The sequence below is a fragment of the Rhopalosiphum maidis genome, chromosome 1, assembly GCF_003676215.2.
Source record: "Rhopalosiphum maidis isolate BTI-1 chromosome 1, ASM367621v3, whole genome shotgun sequence".
Classification (NCBI taxonomy): domain Eukaryota; kingdom Metazoa; phylum Arthropoda; class Insecta; order Hemiptera; family Aphididae; genus Rhopalosiphum; species Rhopalosiphum maidis.
This window is the reverse complement of record NC_040877.1, coordinates 60,591,420-60,605,728: the sequence shown is the minus strand read 5'-3', so window position 1 is coordinate 60,605,728 and position 14,309 is coordinate 60,591,420. Positions and strand designations below refer to the sequence as shown.

General features: G+C 26.7%; 1 protein-coding gene across 1 annotated transcript; it reads right to left on the bottom strand.

Annotated features, from left to right (window-relative positions):
* Positions 1-248: 248 nt before the first annotated feature.
* Positions 249-13,886, bottom strand: LOC113547749 (protein PFC0760c-like). Its single transcript, XM_026948225.2, has 7 exons — positions 13,602-13,886; positions 8,412-8,575; positions 8,219-8,337; positions 4,930-5,100; positions 2,710-4,202; positions 2,507-2,627; positions 249-2,440 (listed from the first exon to the last, which is right to left on the bottom strand). The coding sequence occupies exons 1-7, from the start codon at positions 13,772-13,774 to the stop codon at positions 383-385; spliced, it is 4,299 nt and encodes a 1,432-aa protein (XP_026804026.1). The 5' UTR covers positions 13,775-13,886; the 3' UTR covers positions 249-382.
* Between the last annotated feature and the right edge of the window lie 423 nt (positions 13,887-14,309).

Here is a 14,309-nt window from a genome sequence, read left to right as displayed (position 1 = left end):
GATTTTAAACTAGTGTTTCTAAATTGTAAATATAAAAATAATTGAATTTAGGAATATTATTTTCAATCAAAAGTACAATTTTATAGAAAAAACTATTAGAAAATAATGAATAACAACAAATTATAAAAACATAAAATTAATTTTAGTTGAACAAATTTCAGTTTAAACATAATGCACAAATAATATTAATGTTGAATTCATAAAAAATAAATCAAAACATTAACAATTTTATAATAATGAGTGTTAGATTTAAAATTCCAACAGATATATTTCACATAAACGAAAAATATTTGTAAAAAAAATTAATACACAAATGAACCAATAATATTTTAGTTTCTTACACGGTAAGTTTAAAATTATTCCTTAGATTTATTCTTTAGATCTAAAATGGCCGCGTTAATGTCGTTAATTTCGTTTTTTCTTTTTTTTCACGTTTTGTTTTAGCGTTTGACTTTGTGTCAGCACTCTTGGTCGATTGCTGGACTTTAACCGACCCTGACGGTAAACCTGTAGTTGACTTTACGACGGTATCTATGCCTGGCAAAGTATCTATTCCTTTAGAAGTTGTTGTGGACGTTTTACGTACAGTCACCGTGGTTCCAACATCTCCATCGCCTGCGGCTATGTCGAATTCACCTAGTCCTGTATTCGATATACGAGACGCTCTCCGTTCATTATCGATGAAGTCTGACACCACACCCGTATTCACATCGATGTCAACCGTATCAAGGATTAGCGAAGATTTAGATCGCGACTTTCCAAATATCAATAAGCCAGCACTTGGCTGGGACGATTTTCTAATAGGCGCAGCGTCCAACTGTGGCTCACCCTCAGCTTCAGGGATATCATGGTCCGCTGGTTGAGAAATAGATCGCTTAAATATTTTGGGCATCGAAATAGACTTCCTGGACTTTTCCGGAGACTTCGTGTCCCGTTTATCAGGCTCGTCATCTTCTACGTTCTTCGGTGATTTACTTTTGCTGCGGCTCAGCTTGGGCATACCAATTTCCAACTTTTTATCGCCGACACTCATGCTGACTCCGGATTTACCAATACCAAACTGGAAACCATGAGATTTTTTCTCATTCTCTGATACACCGTCGGTGACAACAGTCTCTTCGATAGTTTTCACCTCTCCGGGCAACGAAGATGACGATATTTTACGAGTTGTGTGGACTGTAACCTTGGTGTGCCCCGAACCAGATTCGTCCAACGTGTCCGGTAAATCTTCAACTGTAGTAGTTTCTATTATTTCTTCGATAATTTCTTCATCCTCGGCCCCGTCAGCCCCGTCTATGTATACAATTTCTTCAATGACCTCAACTTCCTCTTCATCTTCTTCATTATTTTCAGGTACAATGGATTTGTTGACCACCACTTTTTTTTCGACATTTTTATCTTCTTTTTCGAACCCTAAGAACTTTAATTTCGATTCATTTATTTTCATCGCAGTCTCTGTGTGGGGCGTTACGACGGTTTCTACAAGTTTTTCAATCTTATTTTCTGTAACAACATCCCTTTTGTTATGTGCATTTTCAATTAATTTTTTGGTTGTATCTTCATCTAATGTACTCGTTGTTTTCATGTCAGACATTTGTTCATTCGTTTCAATTTGTTGAAGATCTGGTACAGACACTTTTGAGATGCTAACTTCACTCACAGGCGTAACGTTTTCAAACTGTTGCGATTCACCAAGTGTTTTACTATTAATATGTTCTTGTACTACGGCATTGCGTGTTTCAATTTCGTTTAAAGGTACTTTATTTTGTGATTTTTCTACATCGACATTTGTATTGATTTCAATAATATTATGAACATCATTTTCATTATTTTCTTCGGAGTTCAAACTTTGTTTTTTGTCATTATTTAATTGAGAATTTGTATTTTCAGGTTTGATTTCGACATTTTTTTCATCAGTAATTTTTATTGATTTTTCTTTGTCTACTAATTTGGATATCATTGCTGCATCTTTAGATATGATATCCAAGTTCTTCTTAACTTCTTCATTTGATTCAACCTTTTTCACCACATTTTCAAGAATACCGTTAATTGTAGGTTTTAATTTTTCATTGAGTATCGTATTCATTTTTCCACATAAAGAATCTTTTATAGATTTTCCTTGCAAATTATTCTCAATATTTATAAGTGTTTCTTCGACATTTTTCGCAAGTGATTTCTTTTCATTTGTCATACTGCCATATTCATTATTGCTTTTCTGTTGACTATTATCATCGTTGTCGGTGCTATCACTTTTTTGCTGTTCCTCGTCGTCACTTTTTTTATTGCGCTTTTTGGATTTTTGAGACTTTTCATCTACAACTAGCGGTGATGAAGTATTGAATTTAGGTTGTAAAAGAGGTGTTTTTTCATTCGTAGAGTTTTGCGCTTCTAAGTCATCACCAGAAATATAACAACAACAAAATAATTTTGTTATATAATTCTAAAAAAAAAAATATTACGTTTAAACACTAAAATGTTTGCATTGTCAAAACATTTTATATCATACTTTAATTAACCGAAACGTTCCTTTGAAAGGTATTTGATCTGTACCAGTTTTTTTATAATAAAAACGATTTATGGCTGTTCCAGCAACTCCAGCAGCACCAGAAATAGATATTAATGAAACTCTGTAACATTAGAATATTAGAATATTAATAATAAATATTTATAATTTATTTTATTTTATCATACACTTTTATATATACTTACATTGATCCAATTATCTTAGCTGTGGAGTCGTTACCAAAGATTTTTGAAAAACTAAAGCTATTTTCTGATTGATTCGTACTATTTTCGGTGGTTTTTAAATCATCACTTACATTATTATCCGATAAATTTGCACTAGGTTCCGGTTCTGGTTCCAATTGTTCTGGTTGTATGTTTTTGTTAACGTTGTTGATATTATTTATAATTGTACCATTTTGTTTTGATTTATTGTTTGTTTTAATATTATTAGATTCATAGAACGTCGACGTGTCGATTGGTAATTCAGTAGACGAACCACTTACTTCACCAGATTCATTTGTATTTGATTGACCATTTTCCTTTGGCTTAAAATAATTATTTTTCATTTTATTTTTTTCATTCGTGTCGATAATTTTATCATCATCACTTGTATTATGTTTTGTCACATTAATATTATTAGTATCAACATGTATATCTTCACTATCCGTTGGTTTATTCTTAGATTCATCACGGGGGGTTATTATACCATTGATCGTATTGTTTTTGATTACAGTTTTTGAATCAACTTCTTGAAATGGATTGGATTCCAAATTTTTTTTTTGAATTTGCGTTTGATTTTCGTTAACTATATTGCCTGGCACCTTGTTATCGTCATAAATAATCGATTTATTGTTTTTTGATTGGCTTTGATTTGAAATATCAACTATTTTTCTTTCGTTGATTGTATTGCTTTTATCTCCGTTGACCGAGTTCGAAGTTTTATTATTAGTATCGTTATTTAAATACGATTTTTTCGAATAATCTTGATTAAACTTTTTTTCATTATCTGAAGAGTTTTTGTCTTCTTCGAAATCGTTCATCTTTTTATTTGATGTTTTTTTTTCAAATGTATTTCGTGTTAAATTTTTTTCCATTTTCGAAACATATTGATTTAATTCACCGTCCTTATTTTGATCGTATTTTGTTAATTTATTTATAACCGAATTTTCATTTTTACCTTCTGAGTTTTTATTTTGATTTATATATTTTTTTAAATTATTATAGTGCAAGATAGTTTCATTTTTTCTAGGATAACTATATTCATTATTATACGATGTACCAGAAACAGTATTATTAAATTTGAGATTAGTAAATTTATTTTCCAAATCATTATTTGAATAAGTATCATTGTTCTCATGATCTATTAACATTTTGTTTTCATATATTTTTGAATTACCTCCTTTGGTTTCCTCCTTTTCAATTTTCGCCAACAATGATTTTTCATACGTCTTTAAATAATTATCTTTATTTTCAATATCTAATTGTTTTTTCTGAGCTTTTGAAATAATTTGAGTTAAGTTTCCGTTTTTAATATCCTCGTTGTTTGTTTTATTTTCTTTACCATTATTGTCATTTTCGTTAATAATTGATTTATTGTTGTTGTTGGAATTAAATATTTTGTGATCAAACGCATTTTTCTGTAAAGGCATTTTATTGGAATTAGTTGACTCCTTCACATTGTATTCTTCATGAGCAGTCTGAAAAAATAATAACGGGTGGTTTGATTTTCTTATAATATTATTAAATGTAAAGAAGATATCAGCACAATGTTTTTATTTTTTTAATTCTAACCCATGCACAACAAATTATATTAATTTATATTCATCAAAAACAATATTATGTTGTATACTTTTAAATAAGAAAAAAATGTTTTTATGATCAAATATAAAATTAAAAAAATTAACTGTGTTAGTAAGTTGGTCTTAAAATATTTCAATTTGTATGCGATATGAATAAATGACGTGTATTATTAAATCGTATTATTTTACATAAAAATTGAAAAATTATAAAAAAAAAAGCATAAATAAAAATAAAAATACAGATTATATTCCTAAATTAAATTTAAATAATAAATCAATTCGTTTTAATATCAATAATAAGAACATAATAATGGTTTTGTTGAACGTAAATTTCCTATGATTAATTTATGATTTTTAAAAATAATTAGAAATTTGTAATTTGTAATTTTTGTTACATTAAAATTTAAAATTCTGGCCACCAACTTAATTAATTTCATAAATCATAAAGGTACTAATTTGATTTATTTTGAGATTTTTTTGGTAACAAGAAATAATTTGTAAATTCAATATGAGTAATTAAAAACAAAATAGTAGTTAAAATAACATCTCTGCAGCAATATCGGTATAAAATGAGTATTAGCATTAACTGCTAATTTATATTGGTTTTATAAAAACTATTTATTACCCTCCACTCTTCAGATTTGGTTGTCAGATTTTCACGAGTAGAAAAATCTTTTTCCAAAACGGCTAATGGTATATTTGGATGCCAGTTACATGTTTTAGATGTTTTTACTTCAAACCACACTTGACATATTTCAGGTTGTTCTGGGTCTTCGTCAATCAATGTTAAAATATTCTAAAACACAATATGATATTTTATTTAGTATATAAACTTGCATTTTATAAAAACAATATTAAATATAATATGATTTACTACAGTAAAAAAATATATATATTATGATGTCAAGATGTGAAAATAAAAATAAAAATGTGTTTAATATAATTAGCAACAATTTTTTCCAAAAAGTATTATGTTTAATATAATTAGCAACAATTTTTTCCAAAAAGTATTATATTTAATATAATTAGCAACAATTTTTTCCAAAAAGTATTATGTTTAATAAAGGTAAATCAACGTATTAAATTGCATGTTATTAAGACTTTTTAGAGTACAAAAATTGTATATTGATCAAACGCTCACATAATTACATTAATGATTAATGACGTTGGAGTTTTGAATTATAACACAACTATTAACTATAATGCGGGGATGAAGATAAAAATAAAATTCTACTTATATTTTACTTTATTTTTTTATTTTTTTAATTTCAACGACTGGCGTTGATTTTTTAAAGATATAAAATAATTTATATGAACCTATATTTTAATTGGACAAACACGAAATGCTAATAAAGAGAATCACTAATAATGAAAACTAATAATTTTGAAATAAAAAAAAGATATCATTTTTTCGTTGCCTAAATTCCATTATACATATAGCATAAAAACGATTCTATACCAACTAAAAATGTAAGCGATCAGGGACGTAATTAAGGGGGGATGAGGGGGATAGATCCTCCCCAGAGCCCAGAGCCTATATAATATGTATATTTATTTATTAATTTATAGGATTATGTGTTTTGTCGTGCTGACACACAACAAAATATATTAAATAGAAATTCTATCCATTATATAAATCTATAAATAGATATGAACATGGAAAATATTGATAATAAGAAAAAACCATGGTTAAAGATTTCTTCAAAGTTTAAGGCTGTTGAAAGCGAACTATTTTTAAGGGGTTGTATTTAGGCAATATTCGATATCTATCGTTAGTTCCCCGAACGCTTTATGTAATTAATGATAAACTACGGGTAAGATTCTTGGAAATCAGTAACGTACATACGCGCAGTCACACATTACTAAATTTTGCGATAAAAAAAGTTTTTACATGAAGATCCAAAAAAAAGAAAAATTCACCCAGTACCAAAAGTCCGATATTAATTTTGAAAACATATTGAATTCCTTGTTCTCTTTACTAGGTTATGTAGGAAATTGATTTTCAATTTATTAGTTTATTAATTATATTTCTATATTAGAAATTCTTTTGTAAACAGTATAAAGAAAGAACTATATACAATAAATTATATTAAAAATAAAATAAATTTAATATTTTAATAATTATTATTTAATTTTAATATATTAATGTTAACATTTTTGAAAATGTATCATAATGTTGTATAGGTACTAAATTGTATAGAATTTTAAAGAAACATTTATTAATACATTTTGAAATTTTGTGTACCTATATAGTAGTAGAGGGATTTTTGATAAAATAGAATTCTCAGATACCGCTCACCTCTGTACTTGAAAATCTAAGTATATTGTGTGTAAAAAAATGTCTATTCCCCTAAGACAAATTCCTAATTACGCCACTGTACGCGATGTTGTTAATGAATGTGTAAAAAGTACAAATGAATTCAATTATTTTTAAATTATGAATGAGATAATATATTTATAGTGTGATATAATCATATGAATACAAGTATAAAACGTTGTTTACCGTTAAAATAGTAAAAATAAGTACAGTTGTTAAAAAAAAAATTGCTGTGAATATTCTCTAAATTTATATATTTTTTAAAACACTTTCACAATTCATAAATCATAAGCGTTAACTAGTGAATATCCATGTCAAGCTTATATATTATTTTAAGTTTAATTGATATCAATCCGACAACCTATTTCAATTATTCTTTTAAGAACTTGTATAGGTAAATTATTTTATGTTTAAGCCATTTATGCAAAAATAATAAACATTATACGAAACTATATTACTATAATGGTATAAAGTAGATCAGGACATTATATATACTCCGTAATGATATGTTTATAAATGTATACATGGTTTTATCCAAATACAATGTAAAAATTAAAAGCTAACTATCTACAGCTACTTTTTTAATGCAAAATTAATCTAATTAAGTGTTAGTTACTTTTAAAAGAATATATTTTAATTTTTGAATATTGTTTATAGTTTATATGCCTAATACTTAACGTAAATAAACGTTTTGGGCGACATAGTTCCACTTTCGAGGTATGTGTCCTGCTGTCTCCAAAGAACGCTTTCAAAAGCGGCGATCTACAGCATTACATTCTAGTAAAAAATATTTGAATAAATACCTGTTTTATTATAATATTTTATAATACGAATAATATATAAGATTTCATTCGTTATTAGTTTATTACGGCCGCAACGTTAACCGCTCGTATATATTTAATATTATGTAAGTTAGTATACTATACAATTATTCAATGATAGCCATTAGACCAGTGCCGGTCGACAGACGACAATACGCAAGAAACTAATAAGTAATAAAAGCCATTTCAAGTTTCCCATTCCTAATTAAAAATCTAATCTAAAATTTTAAAACAGATTTGTTCATCCGATAAAATATAAAAAATCAGACCATCAAACTGCTCAAGATAATTTCTATTTCAGTATTCTATAGTTCTTAACAAATAAACATTAAACAAAATATTATTTTATTTATTTTAAATAATTCGTTTTATTATTTTATAATATAATATTTTATTTTATTTTACTGTTGTTTTTTTATTCGAAAAAAATAAATAAAAAAATAGCGGTTTTACTATTAAAATGTACAATTGTTCTATTCTGAAAGGAAAGATATGGTCACGTTCTTATACTGCAAACTGCAGTCACAATTTAGATTTTTAAATGACATAACCGGTTTTGTCAGAATTTATCTTATGCAGTAAGTATACGTTGTGTTGCTCAAATACTACGTAAAAACTAATAGTAAGTTAAGAGATGCCTATAAGAGATACTCTATACTCTAAAAATATTACAATAATACTATACAATCGCGATTTACATTTTTAAATCGCATTTATAGTTTTGGAAGTTGTTGTATTCTATTTTAAAAAAACAAAAATTTCAAGTTATAACTTACGTAGTTTATAGACGGATCACATATAAACGTCAGATACGTTTTCCATCGGAGACCTTTGCAAGTGTCTTCTGTATATCTGTCTCGATCACCACTAATGTATGTAAGCACAATATTATTCTCTAAAAACGTAACAAACAAGGTAAAGCATATATACATGATTGATGATATGTTTAAACAGTAAATAAGATTAAACCGTTAACGATGATATTGGATTGGTCAATATGTCCAAGATCGATCGTGTTCCCATCAGCTGTCAATTTAATAGCACCAGTCATCTTTCTGGCATCATAATACATTTCCGGCACATGGCGGCAAATTGATATAACATAAATATTTCCATTTGACTCAGTTAAAAGACTGTGTAGAAAAATTAAAGAAAATATTTTAGAAAAAAAGTTGTTTTTTTTTTTACATATAAATTATTCCATTTCTGATATTAATAGATAATTAATAACAATTAGACAAAAACAAACGCCCATAGTATTCGTTATATAATTATATGGAAAGTGATCAATATCGTTTACAAACCTTCACATTGATATTATATATACATACATATATGTTTAAATTAAAAATATTTACAGGAATTGTTCGTATCAATATTAAACTAAAAATTACAGAATCTTAACATGAACGATTTAACTGAATTTAAATAATTTCATAACAAAGTACACATTTTGTATAACATATCGAGTACGTTTGAAAAGAACTATTTACAAATGTTAATACAATATTGGCATTATAACCAAATAAAATAAAAATAATAATTTTGTGTTAGCCAACGATATCAATAAATAAAAATAGAAGGAGAAACCAGGTGAGCGCTGTGCTTTAGAAGCAATCACCATTGAATAGATCATTGTAAGGTATTAAATTTGACTTAAATGAGAAATAATTATATACGAAAATCAATTCAGAACGGAAAGTCTGTCAGCATATACAGCACATACGCAAATATTATATTGTTGTTAATTATTATAGTAATTTATTTTTCTATTAGTAATATGGCATTAACTATTAGTAGGCTGCAATAGCATAATATAATTTATTAATCCTGTAAATATTTTGAAAATATAATTTGCATATAAAATATAATATTTAATATTCATTAGATTAGGTAATAGGTACATATACATAAAAGTTTCAAATCACCAAGAAAAATATTTTTGAATTGCAATAAATTAATTAAAAACGGTATTCTTTGTTCAAATATCATATTATGTTTAAGAGTATTACAATGTTTATAAAATACAACAAGTTAATTTAAAATATGTTTTCATATTGTCTAGTATTAACTACTTATGAAAAATCTTACATTACATTTTCAAGCTTATAGACCCAATAAAAAAATGTTATCGTCATAAAAATGAAATTAAAAATTAAAAATTAAAATTGTCAAATATCTAGGTATATAATTTATAACTTAAAAAATATGAAAAAAGAATAGAAATTATAATCGTTATAGAAAATGCGAATACAAACATTTAATGAAAAAATTCAAATACCTATCTACAGTTTAAACTGCTTCTTTTTTAGTGACAATTAAAAAACAAAATCGATTTTGCGTACAATTTAATTTTTTTATCTCTATTATTTTGAAAAATATTAGGAATTATCTATCGTGGAAATACATACACAAAAAAAAGAGCCACTCATGAATCATGATAGGCAAATTTATGGATCACTCTGTATACATTTCTTGTATACATGAGATAATTTCATAAATTAATTGTACATTTAAGATTTTTATGATTTTTTATAAATTATTACATATATTATTAAACAAATTTTAATCTTATTACAATTTATTAATAGGATAAAATTGTATTTATATAAACACTAAAAAATATAATTATATGTTATTATTTTCATAGGCATATAAATTATAATTTTATCAATTATCTACTTTGAGTAATATTTTATTTCATATAGTTTATCAATGTTATTTGATATTAATACAAATTTAAGTTAAACCGATAACGAGTTTAATAATCATAAATGTTATCTGTACAATTTATAGTTCAAATGTATAATAAAACAATTTATTAATGCTATCGATATTGCAACTATATACCTACCTATACATTATTATTTGACTTTTAAGCACAAAATCTGAAAATAGGTCTTCTTTGTCAGTCGATTAACGTGTTAATTCATTTATTTATACTTTGTAATAAAAAAATACTTTTCAATATATACAACAAAACTTGATCAGTTTGAATAAGTAATTGAGCATGGGAATTTGTACGTTGCCAAGAATACGGTATTCAAGGACATATTATATTATATATATATATATATATAAATATATGTATTTTTATTGCATGATAAATGTTATAATATAGAGTGTATAAATACGTTAGCCCCATGATGAAGAAAACGATTTCGAAATTAAATGCAAACCCAATAAATAATTATATTGAAACATAATATTATTATGATGTAGGTACACAATATATACAATCTATATGGGAAACCTAATCCAATTACTATAATTAAAATGAAATGCTTCATTTCATTTTCGAACATAAAAATAGTAAATATTACATTTGCACTACGTTTAAACCAAATCAAACATTATTAGCGTATACCATATTATTAATGATGGTGTGTTTTTATTTTTTTAATCCGACGAATGAAGACCTTGACCAACACAAATATACTTATAATACTCTTATTGTATAATATAAAAAGAGACAATTTTTATTACTGGTGGATGAAATAATGACCATCGCGTTATTATATTGAGTTGTTTTCTACAATATAATTGAACACAAATGTAAAATTAAAATATTCGGCTTTTATAATAATTGTATACGTTATTTAAAACGCAAGTATAAAAAACAATGTATGGACTGAGCCAGTGAACCAACTATACAAACAACTTACTAAAATGCGAGATAGGTACTAAATAGTAAAAACTTGTTTAACTAGTTTGACAATTTTTTTCTTCATATTATACCTATGTGCCTATATTAGCATAATAAAATGCATAGGTCGCCGGTTAAAATCTTCAATATTCTTCTACGATTTCGATACGATTTGCACGTTTTGACTGTTTCGAGCTAACTATCCTAAGACCTAACCTCGTGAATCAGAAACGCGGTTGTTTGCTTTGATATTAAGCTCTGTGCCTCTGTATATTATTTCTAATGAGATTTCTGTCGATCAACGTCTCGATGTCTCGCAGTAACTTAAAACGTGCTTATATAATATAATATGTCATATAAATAAATGCACGGATGCCCATGGTAAATCCGATATATACTAGTCCAACTGGTACGAATGTGGAAACGAAAAACATTCCTACGTTGCTTTTTTTTTTTTTTTTTGTCTGCAGGTAGGTATACAGGAGATCGCGTTCCAGTACACCCAACTTAAGAAATAAAACTTCCAACGACGTTGACCGAGTAAATGACGTACGCTGATTAATCATTGTGCTTCAGTGATCGAATAACTTTTCTCCGTCGATCGTCGTTTACAGATAAAAATCAAAATAAAAACAAATCGACAGCATAAATTATTATTTATGTTATTACTACAGAGCTGGTATATAAACTACGATGATGCATCGTTTGGTAATTGGTAAACTAAATTAGTTATCTACTTTGAAATCAACGTCTAGTTCTTAAAAAAAAAAAAAAAAAAAAAATTGCATAATCCAATAATTATTGTCAGTATTAATCTTTTCGCTGCCGACCGTTCATTATACGCCTTTAATGTAAGTAATGTAACCTAAACTTATATAAAGCATTTGTACTAGTAAAGTTGTTTTTTATCAATGTATATATTGTGATGATATAAAATATTATAGTCACTAAGTATATTTATTAATAGCCATTGGGCATACAGTTCAGAATATATAGACGCATATTTATTTACAGATATTAATAAGACTATATATTATTTCAGTCTATACTATAAGCCAATTATTACTTGACTAATATTTAAAATTATATTACTCGTTCGAAATCAAATTTAAAAATTGTTTAAAATGTACTGGAATTTCGTTCTTAAAATATTATTAGAATTAAAATAAAAATATATGTACATTAAAACAAAGTTAGTATTAAAGCAATTAGCTATTAACTATGCCAGGAGGTAACTAAGTATTACCTCATATAACAAAAATAATCAAGTATGCAATTCGATTGATGCACATTGAAAACATTAATAATATAACACAAAATAGAATAGTAATTAATTGCCGGATTTAACATAGAAATTGTAAAAACTATTTGAATTACAAATATAAAATGATTTACACGAGTACATAAATAAAATTAATCTTAAACTAGCCTTAAGCTTACTTTTTTTTTAAATATTTAATATTAATGATGAACAGGGTTTTATATTATAATTTATTAGGTATAAGAACCAGCTACTACGTACGATGTGTTGATCAATCTATGAATTGCAATATAGAACGTATAATTATATAAATATTATAAAGATAATAATAATTAATAATAATAAAATATAGTTATCTATCTTTCCATTTTCCGTTAGCATAATGTTTCAATTGGATTATTTAGTTTCACGTGATCAAATTTGAAATATGTCTAGTGTTACTTGAAATTTATAAATTACTATCTATAAATACGAGTATTAAATAATAAATATCTACTCGTATTTGATTGAATGTAGCCATGGCCCATGAATACATATTATTGAATGTCATACTGTATTTATTTTCACAAATTTAATTTTCAATTATTTATACTGCGGTCAACGCTTACTGTTTTCTATTCTAATTACTTTGTATACCTAATTGGGAAAACTCGATAATAATTGATTATTAGGTAATTAATACATACATTTAGAACTAAAAGCCATACGATTAGACTTTCTAGTATTTAAAAATCGTATGGTACAATTTATTGTTATTTATTTATTATATTATAGTGATGTAAAGTAAACAATTTTAGTTATATTTCTAATTTCCATAAAATTTTATTGATATTAAACAAAAAATGTAAACTATTTTATAGAAACTTTGAAAAATTCCATTAATGTGGAAGGTATCTATTATTGTTAATTATTTTTTAAATATCTCTTATTGTATAGAAAATACTGTAGTTTGTCAAAATGAAAACTCAGACTAATAGAAAAAAAACCAAGACATTTATGTGACGTATTGTTTGAAAATTATTGATTTATAGGTTTTGTCTCGTTTTTACAATAATATATATTATTAAAATATTAAATGACGGCGATAGATACGCATAATATACTGTACAATGCTCAAATCGAAAAAAAATAATATGGGAGTTGTATGCTTAAAAAATTTGAAAAAAAAATAAAGAACAGATGAGATAATACTCAGTCCCCTCGTGTCCCTTCCTAAAGCACTAAATATACGTATTATGACGTGTTTACTCACGTTTCCCCGAAAATGTGTTCCAAAGTAGACAGTTTATATTCTTCGACGACTGTGTTTTTCTGGAGTACGCACGTGTTCATGGGTTCGCCACCGGCGAAAGACGCTACGGCTGTTACAATAAGTGCGACGGAGAGAATCATGATTTTCCGCGCGGAAACAGATTGAGGAAACATCTTTCCGCGTTAAAAAAAAAAGAGCGGGCGATGAATGAAGTATAATTTTTAATAAAATATTTTTCGGTTCCTGGCCAAAGAAACGACCACCAGACGTACTTGCGGCGTGGTACCGTAGTGGGCACTAAACCGTTGTTTTATCGACGAGGTCGCGGAGGAGCAAAATCGTATTTCTAGCGCCACTGCCGCCACGGATCACTACCGCTACGAAGTGGAGACGTGAAACTGGTTTGGTCCTAAAACTCAATGCCTAGCTAAATTATTTATGATACTATTATGATGAAATATTTTTAATATCAAAATATTATTAAATCGGCTTAAAAACACCGTTCAATTATTTTTTTCGAGTAAAAAAAAAAAAAAAACGATAGAAATATAGGTAGCAACACGTATTGGCAACACGTATGTAGACAGAGACGGACATAATGTCGATGCAAATTATTGAATTATGATAGATCCCGTGGGGCTATTTAATCAACCACCAGCCTTATCGCGTACCGAACAATACCGAATTTATATAATAATAATATAATTA